General features: G+C 42.9%; 3 protein-coding genes across 5 annotated transcripts in view; all 3 read right to left on the bottom strand.

Moving 5' to 3' along the window:
- The window catches only part of scap (SREBF chaperone), a 20,892-nt gene extending 17,896 nt beyond the window's left edge, over window positions 1-2,996 (bottom strand). Inside the window, exons 1-2 of the mRNA XM_053674780.1 lie at window positions 2,121-2,996; window positions 683-891 (exon numbers count right to left, since the gene is read on the bottom strand). Coding sequence (XP_053530755.1) covers window positions 683-807 — 125 coding nt within the window. The 5' untranslated portion in view covers window positions 808-891; window positions 2,121-2,996. The remainder of the gene's footprint in view (window positions 1-682; window positions 892-2,120) is intronic.
- Window positions 2,997-3,292: 296 nt separating this feature from the next.
- elp6 (elongator acetyltransferase complex subunit 6) lies at window positions 3,293-16,051 on the bottom strand. Of its 2 annotated transcripts, none has more exon segments than NM_001200527.1 (8): window positions 3,293-3,564; window positions 3,904-4,059; window positions 4,200-4,398; window positions 4,872-4,996; window positions 5,176-5,246; window positions 6,173-6,251; window positions 6,428-6,481; window positions 16,025-16,051. In NM_001200527.1, coding segments are annotated over 7 exon segments (807 nt in total). In that variant the 5' UTR covers window positions 16,025-16,051; the 3' UTR covers window positions 3,293-3,441.
- On the bottom strand, window positions 7,775-18,928 carry sacm1lb (SAC1 like phosphatidylinositide phosphatase b). 2 transcript variants are annotated; one of them, XM_017452914.3, is made up of 20 exons: window positions 18,846-18,928; window positions 17,565-17,662; window positions 16,718-16,792; window positions 16,476-16,603; window positions 16,185-16,334; window positions 15,526-15,585; window positions 14,526-14,559; window positions 14,187-14,288; window positions 14,008-14,093; window positions 13,829-13,915; window positions 13,643-13,711; window positions 13,460-13,539; window positions 13,245-13,343; window positions 13,024-13,162; window positions 12,070-12,139; window positions 11,698-11,770; window positions 11,508-11,601; window positions 11,296-11,388; window positions 11,125-11,182; window positions 7,775-10,983 (listed from the first exon to the last, which is right to left on the bottom strand). In XM_017452914.3, exons 1-20 carry the CDS (start codon window positions 18,872-18,874, stop codon window positions 10,847-10,849), a joined length of 1,761 nt encoding a protein of 586 aa, XP_017308403.1. In that variant the 5' UTR covers window positions 18,875-18,928; the 3' UTR covers window positions 7,775-10,846. The 2 variants fall into 2 exon arrangements, with proteins under 2 accessions (XP_017308403.1, XP_017308402.1); XM_017452913.3 differs by lacking the exon at window positions 18,846-18,928 and adding an exon at window positions 18,478-18,823.
- Window positions 18,929-19,354: the final 426 nt, after the last annotated feature.

The following is a 19,354-nucleotide window of genomic DNA, read 5'->3' as shown; positions in this document are numbered from 1 at the left end:
TTTTAAAGGGCTTCAGACTGACATCATAAACAGCGCTGATCTCCTGATCCTCTCTGAACTGCTTTCGCCATCAGTCAGTGCGACGGAACCCGTTAAAAGAACCCAGTTCAGGGCCTGTACCGTAACCGAGACGCCCACGTTCAGAGGTTCTGTAACCTGAAATAATAACTTCACCAGAGGTGGTGATTGTACTGACGTCTGTCTGAAATCCCCTTAGACCCGCCCCATTACGCCCCGCCCTGGAACCTACAGCCGAGGTTAGTCAGCTACCGCGTCAAAAATGTCATTACTTTTATCTTCTCCAACCGGAGCAGAGGGAGAGCTTCTCACAGAGCGGAGAGAGAACCCGTAGCCCGTTATTTACATAACGTTTTCAAATAGAAAGAATCATCAAGCAACACGACTGACGTTAGGACTGTCATTCCTGAAGAGTCCGTCTCCATCAGGGATGGCTGGATGGATGGAAAGGAAGGAAGGAAAGAAGAGTAAGGAAAGAACGAACGAATGAACAGAATAAAAGGAAATAAAGAATGACAGAACGATGAAGGGAGGATGGATGGAAGAAGGAAGGTTAGGAAGGCAGAAAGAAAGACAGACCCTCTGAGCTTCTCAGCAGAACTTCTGAGGGACGTTTTTCGGGTCAGTTTGGAATTTCGGGAGTTTCGGTGGTCATGTGACTCACCAGCAGGCCAGGATGCTGGCGGAGGTGAAGAGGATGATGGGAACCGGGTAGGAGGCGCACAGCAGACCGTGCCGGTAGAAGGCGGCCGAGATGTTCTGGCGGAGCCGCTCTCTGACCGACATCATCCTGGAGGTCGAAGGTCAAAGGTCAGCTGGCAGCCATCGGGCTCCTGTGTTCCAACTGGGCAGCACCGGAGTTCATCCGGGCACCTAACACACACACACACACACACACAGAAACACGCCCTTAATAAACGCGAAATACAAATAACGCACTGAAATTCTCCTCTAATTACAAACTCTCTCGTCCTGCCGCACTACACGACCCCCGTTCTGTTCGTTCTTTCTTCCCCTCCTTCAAACTCTCATTTGTTCCTTCTTTCGTCCTGTCTCTTTTCCTTCCTTCTCGTTCTTTCATTCCTAACGACGTATTTTCTCTTCATTCGGTCCTCTTCCTCTTCGATCTCAGTCGTTCGGCGTGGCGTAAGAGGAGTAAAACACTTCGGGACGTGCTGTTATGATATTGGGGGGGAATAATGGTACATTTTGGATCCAGAGGTGACAGTAAGTCGACTCGATCACACCACAGAGTTGATTATTGTACCACAGCAGCACAACACACACCGTGTGCACTTTATTCCCGACTTCTATACAAAACACCAGTGTCTCACACAAACGAGGACCCTAACCCTGTTCAGAACACACTCATCACTTAAACACGTCATAAACACCCACATTTCCTCAGAATGGAACATATATTATAACTCATATTGACTCATATTTTCCCGCCAGGGACTTTATTCAGACTTGATTCAGATTTTATCCAGTAAACAAACTCGGTGATGCAATGAGCCACAATCTCAGCTCCGTGAGCGCCAAAATAAGAGAATTCACTCGACCCAGCCATCAATTTCCTAAAACTCCTCTTAAATCAAAAATAAATAAAATACTAGGCGTTGCAAATTATTACACATTTCTTTCATATTCGTTCATTGAGATAATCCTACACCGGGAATAAACACACACAGGTATATATAAGGTTTAAGTTTTGTTAGCCGTTAATAGAATTTTAAGCACACAAAAACAATCAGTATTCATTCATTTGAACCCGTTCCCATGGAGTTAGCTGGTAAGCTAGATAGCATAGCATTAGCCGGCTAATAAGCTAAGCAACAAAAAAAACCCGGTCTGTTTAAAAGCGTATTCGGTTATTTAAACACCACATTTTGTGAACTAACAGTGGTTTATTTATCTGCTAATAAGATGTCTTTTATTTATTTTTATCGGGGGGGAACCGGATCTAGACATCTTACTCGCGGCTAAAACGGTTAGCATAGGCAGTACTGTTAGCACTCATGCTTTCCCAAGCTGCAAGTGCGCTTAGGAACTAAAATGTCACCAAATTCTCATCATTTAAACTGCAGGAAAGTCAAACTCACCCGAAACGGATTCTCTCCTTCCTTTACACGCGATTTATTTCACAATCTGGCTGTTCTGTGCTGCGGGGGAGTTTTTTCTTACTTTTTTTTTTTTAATAAAGCAGGGTATTGAAGCACAGAGTCGAACATATGCACTATTTTGACAGGCTCATGTTAGCTCTGTGTGTGTGTGTGTGTGTGTGTGTACACAACATGAACCCTCAACTTCAACCTGCCATCAATAAAACACACACAAACCCCGCCATCTTGTGGTCACTAAAGAAACAGGTAGCTATTTTCAGATAATCAGATCATTCGACTCAGAGTCTATTCGTATCGATGAGCTAAGCCAAGTGATCCGATTCACTGTAATAAGCAAACTGTTTCTTTAGAGTGTTTGCTCTTTCAGTGAATAATTGGATTCAGTGTCTATTTAGTTGTCCCTTTACAGTGAATCAAATGATTTGACAAATTTGCGTCGTTTCGTATCGATGCGCTGAGCCGAATGATCTGATTAACTGAAAAGAGGAAACCGAATCAGATCACTTGGCTCAGCTTATTAAAAAGAGTCGACCCTGAGTCAAATTGTTTACTGGCTAAACAGTTGGCGCTTTACAGTGAATCGGATCATTCTACTCAGAGTCGATGATTCAGTCGCCCCATTTACAGTGAATCAAATCATTCAACTCATTTGAGTCGTTTCGTAACGATGTGTTGAGCCGAATGATCAGATTCACTGAAAAAAGGAATCTATTTCCTTGGTGACAGTACTCATTTAAGTGAATCAGATCATGCAATTCAGAGTCGACTCGTAGCGACCAGCTGAACCAACTGATATGATTCACTGAAAAAGTGAATATGATTCACTTTAGCGAGTTTGCTCTTTTCGATAAAATGATATATAATTTGACTCAGAGTCGACTGTTTTAAATCAGCTGAGCCTATTGATCTGATTCAATGAAAAGAACTGTTTCTTCAGCAACAGTTGACTTTTTTTTTTTTTTTTACATTGAATCATCATTTTCCATAATCCTTGGCTGTTCTTTTAATTCAGTATAAATGAACTGATTCAAAAGAAATTCACCAGATTCACCTTCTATTTTGCAATAAAATTTATCACACATCCTCCAATAATTCTGTTCAGTGGATGAGTGTAGAGATTTGTTTAAAAAATATAAAGACATCAAGAGATCTTTGAAAATTATGAAGGAAAATATATTCATATGAAAAGCCTAAAGAAGTTTGAGAGCCATCAGAGTTCGAGTAACACAACAAGTCCGAGTAACACAACGAGTCCTCCATCATCATCATCATCATCTTTATCAGTCTTCATGGTGAGCTGTTAAAGCACGGCACTCGAGGTTCCCGGTGCAAAGAAGGACACGCTTTTATCATAAACTTTGTACTGAAAGATCTTTCTCTGGCTCTGCACGTTCTCTCCTGTTCCTCTCCACCAAATCTCCACCTGAAAAACATCACACACGTTCATAGAGAACACCGAGTGACGAAGTGGAATGAGGAAGTGGAGATTGGAGTTTATCATCACCCAAAAGTTGATCTTTTTTTTTTGAACACGTCGTGCTTTTTTAAAATGTTTCCAGTGACACTGAATTCTGTGGAACATCCATGAAACAGTTTAGTTCCTCATCTCACTGACGTGATGTGCAGCTGCGCTACTGTCACAGCTGCTGTTATAGAAAATGAATCAACACCTTCCGACCAATCACAATCCAGAATTTGATTGTAAGAGATGAAGTGTGTGATGATTCCTATACCTGGTGTGTGTTCATGTTCGTGTTCGTACCTGGCCGTGGATGTCCCTGCAGTAACCGGTCCGAAGCCCCTCCACACGCAGAGACAGGGTGCACTGATGACTCAGAGCCCGCAGGAGATGGCTGGAGCTCTCATCTTCATCATCATCATCATCGTCGTCACATCGTACCAGAGTTACAACAGAGCCCTGCACACCACACACACACACACACACACACGCACACGCACACAGCAGTTTAATCTGAACTGCTAACTCCAGATAGCGCGCGTGTATGTGTATGTATGTGTATGTGTGTGTGTGTGTGTGTGTGTGAGATGAACCCACACCTGGAGCTGGGAGCAGATGGCGGCCTGACAGTAGTGTGTGAAGTCCAGAACGGCTTTGACGCTGACGCCCAAACTCAACAGCACACTGAGATCATCCACGATCAGCACCGGGGGAGAGTTCGAGTCCGCCTCGGCCTCGGCCTGACTCAGAGAGGCACGCACAAACTCAAACAGAGCTCTGAGCTCCGGGACCGGGGATCTGAACAAACGAAAACACACACACACACACACACACACACACACACACACACACACACACACACACACACACACACACACACAGAATGCCATCATGATAGTGCACAGAGAGAGATGGTCACATTAATGTCTGAGGCAGATTTAAAAACAACAGACAGACAGCTGGGCAGACAGACAGACCAAGACAGACAGACCAAGACAGACAGACAGACAGACAGGAGATAGACAGAGAGACACTCAGACAGACAGACCAAAAGACAGAGATATAAATTAGACAGGCGGACCGTCGGACAGTGAGCGTGAGATAATGAGATAAATAAGCAGAAAGACAGAATTAACAAAATCTAAGAGAGACAGAGTGTCGTGTAGAGTAGAGTAAAGAAGAGTAAAAATAGACAGATCATTTAATACATAGCAGTAATAAATGCAGGTAAGCACAGTGAGTGAAAGAGGAAAAGTGTGTGTGTGTTTGACCTGAGATAATCGAACATCTGCGCTACATCACCGCCGGTCTGGTCGAGCATCACCGCAGCCGAGGCCTTCAGAGCTTCTACAAACACCAGCTGACCTTTCTCTCTCGCCTGCACCAGATTCACTCCCTGTAACACACACACACACACTTATTAATACAAGTATCTATTTCATCATTAGTAATAAATAATTATGTACATGAAGCTCTGATAATATCTATGAGCATATCTGATGATCTTTTACGCGTCGATGTGTAAAACATCAGCTTCATTAAAGCGGCAGTAAATGAAATGAAACGTGTACTCACCAGCCTCTGAGCCACGGCGCTGTAGTGACTGAGCGACTGCACCAGGCCCACAAAACACACTTTACAGCCAGCTGCACAAAAATAACATCGCCACAACAACACAACGTCTCACCGAGAGTAAAACCAAGATTAGACTTCAGGACAATTCTACACAAACATCACTTTTAAACTGGGCGCTTAATTCTAAATAAAGTACATTTACACTTCAACTGCTTTACTGTGAGATTACACACACACACACACACACACACACACACACACACCATAACTCACATACACAACACACAAAACAACACAACTCTCAAATAACAGTACACCACACACACAACAACAATAAAAAACAGAACACACACACACGCTATTACAAAAAAAACCCCATCAAAACACAACTAACTTAACACACAGACAATACACAACACACAATACACACATACAAACATCAACAATATTCACAACAGCTGAAAACACAAATACAACACACAAAAACAACACAACTCACACAAACAACAATAACACAACATACACAACACAGCCTAACTCGTACAGCCAGCAACACAACACACAAACATACACACACATACACAACAGCCAAACACACAACAAATACGACACAACTCTCACAAACAATAACACAACACACACAGACGTGAAGTCCGTAACACAACATTCACATCCCACATTAACGCATAAACAAAACCACCACTCTAGAATCGGAATTCTCCTGCTTCTCTCACTATAAAACACGTTCCAGTCTCTTTATAATAATAATAATAATAATAATAATAATAATAATAATCATTTTAATAAATTCTAAAAATAAAATCAAAAACTAATTAGAATCAGTTGCTTCCGACCATTAATGAAAGAAAATTACAGAAACACATCAGAATACCTGCGATGTCTCAGAACTGTGTACTGCGGCGTGATTTATCTTGATACCACGTCATCATAATCACCAACGTTATCCCTTATTTTTATTTATTATTATAATTCTTACCCTTCAGATAAAAGCTGAGGTAGTGATGGATGAGGAAAGACGCATCTGCCTTCCTGTCTGACAGCAGGATAAATTCTCTCTACACACACACACACACACACACACACACACACACACACACACACACACACACAGAGAGAGAGAGAGAGAGAGAGAGAGAGGGAGAGAAAATCCCATCACACTCCACTATAATTATAAGAATGAATCAGATTTATAATATCCATGAACAAAGGAGAACCTCAGGAGTTCATGTACCTGTGTGACGTCATCAGGGCTGGTGTTGAGGATGCTGTTCAGCTCTACAAACATATTCTCTCTCTCTCTCGACCAAACAGGAAATACTTAAATACCTGATTAACATAAACACACACAAACAGAAGGAGGAAAAATTAAATTAGCTTCATTTTCTAGCGATAAAAACAAACAGAAATAATAATAAAAAAAAACCACTACGTCCATAAATGATATGCAGTACCTGTATACATGTGGACTATAAAGCCAGGCTGTAAACACGGAACAATAACATTAGATCCAAGTTCTGTGAATTTTCAGCACAAACACAAACACACGAGAGATACAGTTCTGCTTCTTCTGCGTTAATGTTTTCCACACTTTCCCTGCACGTGCTGCCATCTGGAGGTCATTCCAGGAACTGCAGAACTCAACTACACCACAGCGCTATAGTACATTATACACCGAGCAACCGTAACTTTAAAACCACCTGTCTAATGCAGTGTAGGTCCCCGTCTACTTCAAAACAGCTCTGACCCGTCGAGGCATGGACTCCACAAGACCTCTGAAGGTGTGCTGGAGTATCCGGCGCCGAGACGTTAACAGCAGAACCTTTAAGCTCTGCAGGTTGTGAGGTGAGGCCTCCATGGATCGGACTTGCTTGCCCAGAACATCTCACCGACGCTCGATCGGATCGAGGTCTGGGGAATTTGGAGGCCGAGTCGACACCTTGAACTCTTTATGTTCCTCAAACCGTTCCTGAATGAATATAAACATAAAATATTCTGCAGTGTGTCAGAGAGCATTATCCTGCTGAAAGAGCACACTGGTTACCATTAGGGAATAACGTTGCCATGAAGGGGTGTACACGGTCTGGAGCAATGTTTAGGTAGGTGGTACGTGTCAAAGTGACATCCACATGAACACCAGGGCTCAAGGTTTCCCAGCAGAACATTGCCCAGAGCATCACACTCCCTCCACCAGCTTGCCTTCTTCCCATAGTGCATCCTGGTGCCATCTCTTCCTCATGAAAGCCACACACACACACACACACACACACACACACGATGTAAAAGAAAACATGATTTATCAAATCAGGCCACCTTCTTCCATTGCTCCATGGTCCAGTTCTGATGCTCACGTGCCCATTGTAGGCACTTTGGGCCTACTTCAAACACTAGGAGGAATTTATGAAGACACCAAACTGTCCTGAGAAACAAAGTGATTCCCAGACAACGTTCCAGTGATCGGTTGTATGGTAAAGTTTACATTCATACAGATGAGTAAATCAAGCTCCACTGTGTCCTAGTGCAAAACTCAACAAGTGAACCTGGTGTACGGGAAGATTGCAGAGAGACACCAGACACCAGATTTAATCCTAGTGCAGCTTTAATTAAATATCTATAATGCATTAGACAAAGTGATGCGTGAAGGTTTGGCATCAAAACTAGCTGAACGGAGGATTTGGCCGAGGCTCTAAATGTCCAACTGATTGATCTGGAAGTCCATAAATTCAGATCTGAGAAGCTACTGGAAAAAGGAGGTACAATACAGAGACACAACTGTCATTTTCATAATAAAATTAACCACTGGTGCTTTTACGTTCTCTGATAAGACAGAAGCAAGATGGTGGTATTCACGTACACGTCTTTCTTAACCGGCTTAAGGCAGGCGATCCATTCAACGTGGAATTTACAAAGAATTACAAAGTTAAAATGCACCAAAAAAAATAAAATAATGTGGCACAGGTCGGTGGCGAGGAATTTTTACTTGGTCCCAGTCCACTAGGTCTTGAAACTCACGGCATGTCAGATAAACCTGGTCACTAGGCATGTGCATAATATGTTTAGAGTTTATAAGGAGACTGCTCCAGGATAAAGCTCTCTTACTTTAGGTATAATTCCGTTCACATATGAAGAGTTCTGGGGGGGGGCAAAAAACCAACATGGTCGACAAAATCGTCACTCTGATTACTGAATAACGTTTTCAGTTTACATGGAACTCGTAAACATTTTCAACATTCGAAGTCACACATAAGACACTCAAATTTCAGCTGATTAACGTCGTGGGAATAAATACGGCTAATGCCTGAAGCTAAAACCATAACCAGCTAGCACACGGCACTTAAAAGTCGTTTATACGGACATTGTAAAGGCACAGTGATCGTGGAAACGAGACAAAATTATCAAGAACGTCAACATTTTCCTCAGATCTGCTGGTCAATTTCTAAGAAATTACTTCCTAAGGCTAAAATTACACCATAAAATGTTTTAACCGCTAACTGAACTTGCGCCATATTCAAAAATGTCGGTGCTAATAAAATTTAAAAAAAAACAAAAAAAAAAAACCTCAATATAAACATATCGCTATATGTTTATATGACTATAGGGATATTATGTACGAAACGCGATGGAATTTAGACAATTTATCACGGCGAACATTTCGTATCGGCACATTTTGTATCGGTCTTGATCGTGCTGGACGACATAAAACAGTTCAATGGAAACAAAATAATAAGATGAGGTGAAAAGAAAACGGCACACGTTAAATAACATTAAAACATTAGTATCTCCCAGTCTCTGTTTGAGGTGTTTGAGGTCTGTACCTTGTTAGGGTTAGAAATGCTTGAACACGTGACTGCTAGCAAACCGCTACACGTGGCTAGCTCAGTCCAAATCCTGTTTTTTGTTTTGTTTTGTTTTTTCTTTTTTTTTTGGGGGGGGGGGGGGGGGATTTTTCCCGCATTACATGGCAAAACAAAGGCAATAAACTTAAAAAAAAAAAATAATAATAATAATAATTTTATATTATATATATATATATGCATGCACACACTTGATCGGCCGACTATAACATCTAGACTGCTGAAGTAACTTTATTAGCTATCAAGCTAGATCATTAAGAAGTTAGGCAGCTAATACGACTGATCGGAGTGTGCGGCTTCTTGCTGCTGAGGTTCAGGATGTTGTTCTTGAAATATTCTTGTTCTGAAAGTGGCCACTCGTGTGATATTAAATCCTTATTAAAGCATTAAAGGCCAAAAATGAAATGTACACTTTTAAATGGTCGCAAAGTTTAAAGTTGCGATCCGCGTTTGATTCGATAACCGTTTATGTAATTTAAAAAAAAAAAAAAAAAAGACGATATCATTATTCAGTTAAAATTTTCACCCTTTTGTCTTTTCTGACCAAAAAACATATTTTGCCCACAATGGGATTGTCCCACCCCCACCCCAAAATCTGGTGCATCCCTAGTAAATAAAGTTAAACAATCGTCTAACGTTAGCCGAGTCGAACATACGCTGATTTTATTTCACGCCAATGAACTCAAAACACTCTCCACGCGCTATTGCAGAAAGCGAAAGGGGCGTGGCTTCCAGCGGGTCAATTAACGTCCGAGAATTCAAAACACCTTCGTGGCTGTCAATCGTTCATATCGATCGGTTTATCTGTTTGTTTTTTTGTATTTATTGTGAGGAAAAATGACAACATGGCGTATTTTTGAGCGCAGGATGGCACGTCTGAGCTTTTGTTCTGGACATACGTGCACGTTTCACTTTTGGCCGAAAGCGCTCCTTTAACGTAAGGTTTGACAGAGGCAACGTAAAGCTGAATCAACAGATCGTCATGGCAACTGAAACATAAACATATCTGAATATCAATATCAGACTGAATTCTGGCACAGAGGCGGGCGATACGGCAATAAAAATAATCACGTAGCGCTTCGGACATTTTCCAGATACACGATACATACATCACAATATTGATTTAGTTTCTTTTTTGTTGGAACACAGGATGCTGTCGAATATTTATCTTTTCAGTGCTTACACTTTACAGAAGCTAGGATCGGTCTAGATCTTTCACGACACATGCAAATGGGTTTAGTGTCTAAAAGACGATACAGACGATATCCGAGATATATCACGATAAATGATCAAATATTGTCATATCGCCCGCGCCGGATTTGCCGTATGAGTGCCAGAAAGGGGCTAGGAACCTTGTTTTAGGAGTAAAAAAAAATTCCATACTGTTTCAAATGATACTAAAATACAAGCTACATTATGGTGTGTGTGATGTCGAAGGGTCACAAAGATGTGGTTTCTCCAGTGTAGCTCTGAGCTGATGAACAGCGCCTTCTTCAGTCCGGGCTGTTCCTCTGAGATGAGACTGCAGTGTGGAGAGCAGCGTGTGGGCGTGGTTTCAAGTCAGTCTTGCCGACGCCCACCTGTTTGGCCCCGCCTGGCCCCTGCTCTTCTCCTCCTCCTCCTCCTCCTCCTCCGTGCCTCTTCCATCGTGACAGTATGGGCGATGATGACAACGTTCAGTACAGGCTCCAGTCACGGCGCAGACGAGAGAAGGAAAGTCCCGAGGACGAAGACGGGGCTGAGGATGAGGATGAGGATGAAGAGTCGACGGGACCCAGCTGCTTTCCACACACGCACTCTCAGTCCATCTTCTCCTTCTGGACCAGCCTGGGCGCGTCAACGAAATCTCGGCCGTTGAAGAGGATCACGCCGGCCGTGACCACGCTCGCCATGCCCCAGAACAGCACGTACGCTAATGTCTCCGTCCACGTCTCACCTGTGTGGGGGGGGTTCAGACACGTCAACACACACATCCATCTAAACGCCTAAAACATGCCGCTGAATTCTGGACTCTGATTAGTCAGAAGGTGTGGATTCATTTTAATATTAAATGTAGAGATAAATGGATAAAAAGTACCGGCCATGAGGAGGCAGATAATACACATGGAGAACGCCACCACCATGATGATTGGCAGCTGAAGGGCGAAACACAAACACGCTGATTAGAGGACACACAAAAGTTAACATGGGCGACTCTGCGCTCATGTGTGTGTGTGTGTGTGTGTGTGTGTGTGTGTGTGTTTCTCACCGTGAGGAACTTCCAATCTTTGGCTTCATGGAGAGTAGTGCTCATGTCCGCTTCATCCACGGCGTAGTTTCCTAAAAACAGATCGATGGAGTCCTGTACGAGAGAAAAACGAAAGTAAGAAAGACAAGATAGTGATGAGTGTGTGAGTGAGTGAGTGTGTGTGAGAGTGTGTGTGTGTGCGCGCGCGCGCATGTGTGCAGGCCGATCCTCACCTGTCTGAATCCATCTGAGAAGTTGTTCTTGTAATATCTGATCATCGAGTTCCAGCCGTCCATCACCAACCCCCACTGCGTCCTCTTCCCTGTCCTACACACACACACACACACACACACACACACACACTTTGTATAGAAATAAAAGAGAATACAAAGTGTATAATTTTGGACCTGCTAGGTGCCTCACCGTGTGAAGTCTGTCTTCAGCGCTCCCGTACCAGCGTACTGCTTAGCACACGCATTAGCATTGTCGGCCCACACTACATACACACACGGTTTGAGTGAGAGAGAGAGAGAGAGAGAGAGAGAGAGAGAGAGGGAGGGAGGGAGAGAGAGAGAGAGGGAGGGGGGGAGAGAGAGAGAGAGAGGGAGGGAGGGGGAGAGAGAGAGAGAGAGAGAGAGAGAGAGAGAGAGAGAGAGAGAGAGGGAGGGAGGGAGGGAGGGAGAGAGAGAGTGTGTAAATACACACCACGGTGAGAAACCAGATCAGAGGAAGAGCACGTTATGAAACATACCGTGTAATAAACACTTATCTTAAACGTATTTTAAATTCTCTCACTGTTCTTGTAGATCTTCTCAAAATCAGCCTGATCCTCGATTCTCTGTCCAACATGCAGGACACCCATTCTCTACAGCCGGAAACAAGACCACGAGATAATCACGTACGTTTCACGATAATCACAACACACTCCGCATCATCCTGTTATATAAAGCGCAGTCCGAAGTTGATCGTTTTCCTAGAACGGCACGCCCCCATGGTAAGTGTTTTATTCCTCTTACACCCCCACAGCGCCTGGCTAACAATCTGCTAACGTCACTTATGTTACAGCGGATACAAACCCGAGGCTGTAAACGTACATCGTGTTATAATCTCGAGCGATATTAGCCTCAAAGTGGACACTGTCGTCATTTCATACAAACAAACTTTGACGTTATATAAAATTAAATATATACAGCAAAATGAGCGCAGAATTAACACTTAACCCTAGACCGTGTCATACACACACACAGTAGAGCTGGGAGAAATAACCATAACGGTACTATATGAACGTCGTGATAAAACTACGTTACAGATCATACTTTTCTAAGATATCACACGTATTCTTAAATGTTTTTTCATTTCTTTTCAAGAATTACAAAGTACTGACCGGAAGCGGCTGAAGCTTTAAAGATATTTAAAAGACACTGATTAAAAACAACAGCATCCTCAAACCTTTTTTTTAGGTTTTCCTCAGGTTATTTTTAAAACGCAGCACAACTATTACTATTTTTCTGGAAGTTTCTCACCAAATATTAACATTGCAATCGTAATAAATATTGCGTATCGTGGAAAGTGGAGAATCGCGATCATGATGTTTGTGTAAAAGGAAAGCCGGATCCATGTATATTATATAGATGCTAATACTGTTGTTTCATAATTAAAACTCTACAGACACACACACACACACACACACTCCTGTATTAACACACAAACATATCATCAGATCGTGGTGTGTTTATGATGTGCCTCCACCTGCAGCTGAGCCTGAAGCGATCGTCTGGCCAGGAGGCTCTGCACCACGTTGGTCCGGTCCAGACAATCCATACAGTTGCTACGGAACGTCCCCTCCTGCTGCATCTGGACCGTTCCGGCCGAGTCCACCAGGAAGAAGCTGTTAACAGAGTTAGCAATGAACTCCGCGTCTACTGAACCTGCGCTGTGCGTATCTGAGCTACAGAGCTACAAGACTGTACCCGAACTCGGCCTGCTGCTCGGCCACGGTGTCCACCAGGATCTGCAGGCGATGCCACCTCATCCTACTGCACTCCTTATGAAAGTCAAAGGCCACGTACCTGCAGGAAGACACGAAAAGAAACACACACACACACACACACGATCGAGTCTGAGTGTTATGGTGCTGGGGCTTTTTTCTTCTTCCCCTTTATAAAGCCCTTAATGAGTTACTCACTTGATCATGCCGTTGCCGAGACTCTCCACCATCTTGGCGAAGGCGAGCTCGAGAGGTTTCTCAGAACCTTTCTGATTAATCTACGCGAGACACGTGCACAAATCAAAACATCGTAGCCTGTAATCTGAAGAAAACACGATACCGCGGGTAAATTAGATGCAGGACGAGACGTGAAGTACGCACCAGGTTTAAAATGACTTGTCGGCCGTAGGTTATGATCTGCGAGTCGAAATGTCTCTGAAAACCATCCAGCTGTGGCCGAGAGAGAAAATAACAATACTGTCTTACACATACTCCTACACTGAAAATTTATATCTATATATACACACGTGCATATATATATATATATAAAAATGTATAACAGCTCACGTGATTGCCACTCTTGCTGATCTGCGGTTTGGGTTTGTACTTGAGGTTTGGACGCTGGGACCAGAAGAACGGAATGGAGCCACGGGTCTGAGGGAATGAATCAGATCTGGTAAAGATCATACATGAACTCATGATCTAGAAGAACCGGTCAGATCTTGGTTCCGTCTCGTACGACTCACCTGTACGAACGAGGCCTTGGCGCCGCTGTACTGAACGATCTGCTCCGTCTCGACAAAGTTTGCGGCGTGACCCTCGGAGTCGATCCCTGAAAAGACGGACTGATTAGCGGGACCGTGGTACCAGACGGTATCGTGCGATTAAAGGGGTTAACGCGAGCAGCGAGAGACCGAGCGAGCACCTCGGACGTAGTAGCGAACGCCGGCGCGGAAGCAGCTCCTCCTGGAGATGAGGTTCCAGTCGAAGATCTTCCCGTTGATGCAGCAGGACTTCATAGCGATGACTGAGAGAGCGTGCGGTGTTAAGGAGGTTTGAGAGAGAGAGAGAGAGAGAGAGAGAGAGAGAGAGAGAGAGAGAGAGAGAGAAGATCCTTTACTACTACAGCTGCTCCAGCTGTGAGGCGGATCAGGATATATTAGTGCAGGAAACTGCTAGAATGTTCAGTGAAATCGTGAACGTGAAGAAAACTACATCGGTCTGTTCTACATGCAGCGATACGTGTTGAGTTGTGTAAGGATACAGCCGTGGATCACAGGACAGGCGAACCTGTGCAGCTGCAAAACAAACCACAGAGTGAAAAACTCAATCTACTGATGCAGGAAGGAAACAGTCATTTACTCTTCGTGCAGGTTTTACTTTTTAAATCTAATTACATGGCTGTCTGATCAATCTGTCTGATCAATCTGTCTGTCGGTCATCTTTGAACCGTCAATCTAGCTGTTCATCTGGACGATCTGTCCGTTCACCCGTCTCATCAGTCCACCCATCCGTTTGTCCAATTTGTCCACCCGTCCGTCTGATCCGCCCAGACATCTGTTCTATCAGTGCGCTGTCCATCCGTCTGGTTGATCTTCCCATCTGTCTGATCTGTACGCTCGTCCGTCTGTCCAATTTGTCCATGCATCTGTCCTCCTGTCTGTCTGACCGTCTACCCGTCAATCTCTCTCTCTCCGTATATACACACTACCGGCCAAAAGTTTAGACACACTCATTCTATAGTTACTTATTTTCCACTTTTAGAATAACAATAAAGTCATTAAAACTCTGGAGAAACACAAACGGAACTATGGGAATTATGTTGTGATAAAAAATCCAAAATAAATCAAAAATAATTTAGTATTTAGCATCTTCAGAGTAGACACAGTTTTTGCAGAGAAGTTCCAGAAACGTATTCTTGGCGTTTTCTTGAGGAATTTTGAGATGAATTTTAAACAGTATTAAAGGAGTTCACACCTGCGCCGGACTCTTATCGGCTGCTCTTCGGAATATTCCTCTCTGGGTCGTCTGTTTAAACCAATATTTTTTATGTGTAAATAAATTGAAATAAACCGATTTCACACATTTAATCATACACCTTCAGATCAATAGGGTTTTGATTATGAGAAAACATTTCAGTCGGGTGTCCACAAACTTTTGACCGGCCGTGTGTGTGTAGATATATATGACTGACAGCCAGGCAGGCAGAAGCACTGACCAGACAGACAGATCTTCAGTAGGATGTTGAGCAGCTGTGTGTTTACCTCAGGCTGTGTGCTGAAGTCTCTTAGCAAGTAGCCGTTCCACACAAACCTCTGATCCGCCTACACGCCACAAAATACACATAAATACACACAAAATACACACACAAATAAACACACAAGTTCAAACTTGTCTTTGTTTTACAAAATCACACCCTCACATACACCTCTCTCTCTGTCTGTCTCTCTCTGTCTGTCTGTCTGTCTCTCTCTCTCTCTGTTTCTCTCTCTGTCTGTCTCTCTCTCTGTCTGTCTGTCTGTCTCTCTCTCTCTCTGTTTCTCTCTCTGTCTGTCTCTCTCTCTGTTTCTCTCTCTGTCTGTCTCTCTCTCTGTCTGTCTGTCTGTCTGTCTGTCTGTCTGTCTGTCTGTCTCTCTCTCTCTCTGTTTCTCTCTCTGTCTCTCTCTCTGTCTGTCTGTCTGTCTGTCTGTCTCTCTCTCTGTCTGTCTCTCTCTCTCTGTTTCTCTCTCTGTCTGTCTGTCTCTCTCTGTCTGTCTCTCTCTCTCTGTTTCTCTCTCTGTTTCTCTCTCTGTCTGTCTGTCTGTCTCTCTCTGTCTGTCTGTCTCTCTCTCTGTCTCTCTCTCTGTCTGTCTCTCTCTCTGTCTCTGTCTGTCTGTCTCTCTCTCTCTCTCTGTCTGTCTCTGTCTCTCTCTGTCTGTCTCACCCTCTCCAGCAGACTCATCTCCTGAAACTCGGGGCTGGTGTTGGCGAGGCGCTGCAGGGTGTGTGTGAGGTCGTAGTCGGTGGCGAAGTAAAATCCGTCTGTGTTCAGGACGTTGTTGATCATAGCGAGGAAGGCTTTGTTGTCCTGCATCTTAAACGATCAAGAACATTACAGAAGCTTAATTTTTTTTAAATGCTTGTTAAATAAGTGCAACAGGTTCAACAAAACGAACATTACGCCCTGTACCGAGACTAAACTCTGAGATAACTCAACCCCAGAACGCTTCCAGACCTGCGTGTCTGTGAGGTGCAGCACCGTCTTCTTATAGGAGATCACGTCGAACTCCACGGCCTTCCACACGGCGTGTCCCAGCAGATCCCCCACCTTCCTCTTCTTGGTGATGACGATGAGGTACGTCCCTATGGCGACGGGATCACATTAGAACTACTTACGCCGGTTAAATCATGCTAGCTGCAAACTAGCCTTCGGTTAGCATTGGCGTTTTAGAACAGAGAGTGAGAATCGCTCCTGACCTGCTACCAGCCGTATCGTTCCCATGATGCCGCATATCGGCCGGGTCACTGCTGAAGGAGGGATGTCCTTCATCCCTGCAGCACAAACACAGGAGGAAAGTGTGTCCTGGAATTATTATTATTATTATTACACTTCCACCTGCTATAACACCTTTATACACTCAGTTATAGTTAAAGGGGTGGAGCCACACCTCCTTCACTGTGACTGACACTGAGACCACACCCCCTTCACTGTGATTGACAGACCCAGAGGCCACACCTCCTTCACTGGGACTGACAGAGTTAGCTCATGTTAGCCTACTAACTCAGCGTAGCAGTGACTAATATCTCTATTATTCTATTTATGTAAATTACACATCGGATTAGACTAGATTAAATCAATTTAGATTAGATGTCCCTGTAGATTAGTGCAGTTTATATCAATGTTCCTGTAGATTACATTAATCTAGATTAATTTAGATTGGACATCCCTGTAGATTAATTTAGATTAGATCAGACTAGACATCCCTGTAGATTTTATTGGATTACATTAGATGAACCCATAGATTAGATAGCATTACTCCTACCCGTAGATTAGATTAGACTGGATTATATGTCCATGTAGAATACATTATGTTGGTCGTCCCAGTAGATTAGATTACATTAGACATCCCTGTAGGTTAGATTACATTAATCATCTGTGTAGATTAGACATTTCTGTAGATTAGATTACATTAGTCATCCCTGTAGATTAGACTGGATTATAATAAATTACATTAATCTTCCATGTAGATTAGATTAGATTAGACACCCCTGTTGGATGAAGAAACTCAGCAGCGTTCGTCTCGCAGCGTTTCTCCTGTCCTACCTATCAGCGTCATCTCCGTAGACACCCGGTCAATAGCGAGGACTTCGTTAGCGCCATCGTCACACGCCTCGATGTAGAACTTCTCAGGCGCCGTGTGCCTACAGGGGAAAGGAGACACAGGTGAGAGGACGAGTACGTTAACAAGCACGGTATCGCCGTTACCACAAACACAGACGATCAGACAAAACCTGTTGGGTTGCGTTTGATTTGAGATTTTAAGCGCTAGTTTTATCCTGAATCCACGATGCAGTCAATCTGACAATCCCACCTTCTAACCACGCCTTCCTACATCACCCACAATGCTGTTCTGTCACCGGACGGATTAAGCCCTCGTTCCATGTCTACATTAAAAGAGTGATGCAGCGGCGCTTTAGTGCTTTAATCATCTCATAGATCGCGAACTACTCTCTCTGTCGTATAGCTGCATTGCATTCTGGGATTTCAAGTCCAGCATGAGCAGCAAGTTTTTGTTTTTAGGAGCAAACACCAAAACGTGAGCGTTATCCATTTATACTGAGTGTGTTGAACGTTCTTCCCCTCTTACTCCTCATTATAACTGCACAAACAATAACAATCTCAAATCCTGTGACATCACAGCGACACACAACTGCTGACTGATCACAGGACTAACACAAATACAACTCCAACCAACAAATTCTCCCCGAGCACATCATAATTCTTTCAATATCATCATATCTCATGTGTTTCAAGAAAATGTGGGCTTTTCCTTTACCAGTGCATACTGCACCAAAACTCCTCAAGCAGCAACATATGGCTCGAAAATATTGGGTTTATTTAAATATCCATAAAAATCCACAATCATTCAAAATAAAATTTTAAATAAATAGTCCAATGATAATCTGTTTAATGACTGTGAAAGTGTGAAAAGAAAGATCTTTGCTTTATAAAACACCTCAAAGCTGCTCTTGTGTGTTCACGGGCTGTGCTGAGACCTTGCAGATGACTAACAAGTTGTTGGAGAGGTAAACTCGAGTCTGTGTGAAGATTATCGTGCATTGTTTCTGTCATCATCCAGAAATCCGTCTCACTGCCTGCCATCAGTTATTTCTCTCCTTAACACACCGTCAGCATTACATTAGCGAAGATGCACAGCGTTACAGGGAAAAGAACTTGTTTGCTAGCAGACCAAATGCTAAGTTTCTCTTCTAAAATGTAAAAACTAACGCGTTCCGTACAAACACGAACAAGCAGAAATGACACACAGCAGTCTGAAGTTATAAAGCGCTAACAGTCAGTTATGTGGCTAAAGTGAACACTTACAAACTGAAGCTGTTGTAGGTGGCCGCCATTTTGATTCCTCTGAGGCTCCGCCCACCGTGACGTGGCACTCAATACAACAGCGTTACATCAGATAAAGATTAGATATATAAAAAAATATATATAACTCTTTTCATTTGTAAAATATTTTCTGTTCCATTCTAGTGTATTACCTTTATTTACCAAATATAACTCTTATAAAAATATATAACTGTTTGTGGGGGATTTTTTAACGTGAGTAGAAAAATCCAGATTTTGTTTATTTAAATCAACTCAATTATGTATTTGCATATAACATTTTATAATAGATTTTTATTTTTTATTTCATTGAACATTCCATTTTTAAAAAAATCATTTTTAAAAGTTCACAATGAATGGAAAGTGTTTAAAAATCCATCAACAAAAATATTTATTTGTACCCTGACTACTTTTTTTTTTTCGTCCTATTTATTCATTAACTCATTCGCTCATTATTTTAAAATTAATTTCCAAATATAGTATAAATTTTTGAC

Source organism: Ictalurus punctatus, chromosome 23 (assembly GCF_001660625.3).
Source record: "Ictalurus punctatus breed USDA103 chromosome 23, Coco_2.0, whole genome shotgun sequence".
Taxonomy (NCBI): Eukaryota; Metazoa; Chordata; class Actinopteri; order Siluriformes; family Ictaluridae; genus Ictalurus; species Ictalurus punctatus.
Note: the sequence above shows the minus strand (reverse complement) of the source record. Positions and strands in the feature narration are given on the sequence as shown.

What these genes read in the sequence shown, in the direction of transcription:
- elp6 (XM_017452602.3), bottom strand. Translation starts at nt 6,481, where the DNA reads ATGTTTGTAGAGCTGAACAGCATCCTCAACACCAGCCCTGATGACGTC. An exon ending in CCTCAGCTTTTATCTGAAGG is followed by an intron (nt 5,247 to 6,172) that starts GTAAGAATTATA and finishes ATTTTTGTGCAG; the next exon opens with CTGGCTGTAAAGTGTGTTTT. An exon ending in CCATCTGCTCCCAGCTCCAG is followed by an intron (nt 4,060 to 4,199) that starts GTGTGGGTTCAT and finishes TGTGGTGTGCAG; the next exon opens with GGCTCTGTTGTAACTCTGGT.
- sacm1lb (XM_017452913.3), bottom strand. Translation starts at nt 18,623, where the DNA reads ATGGCAGGCAGTGAGACGGATTTCTGGATGATGACAGAAACAATGCAC. An exon ending in AGATGAGTCTGCTGGAGAGG is followed by an intron (nt 15,586 to 16,184) that starts GTGAGACAGACA and finishes TGTGGCGTGTAG; the next exon opens with GCGGATCAGAGGTTTGTGTG. An exon ending in TATCTGCCTCCTCATGGCCG is followed by an intron (nt 10,984 to 11,124) that starts GTACTTTTTATC and finishes CCCCCCACACAG; the next exon opens with GTGAGACGTGGACGGAGACA.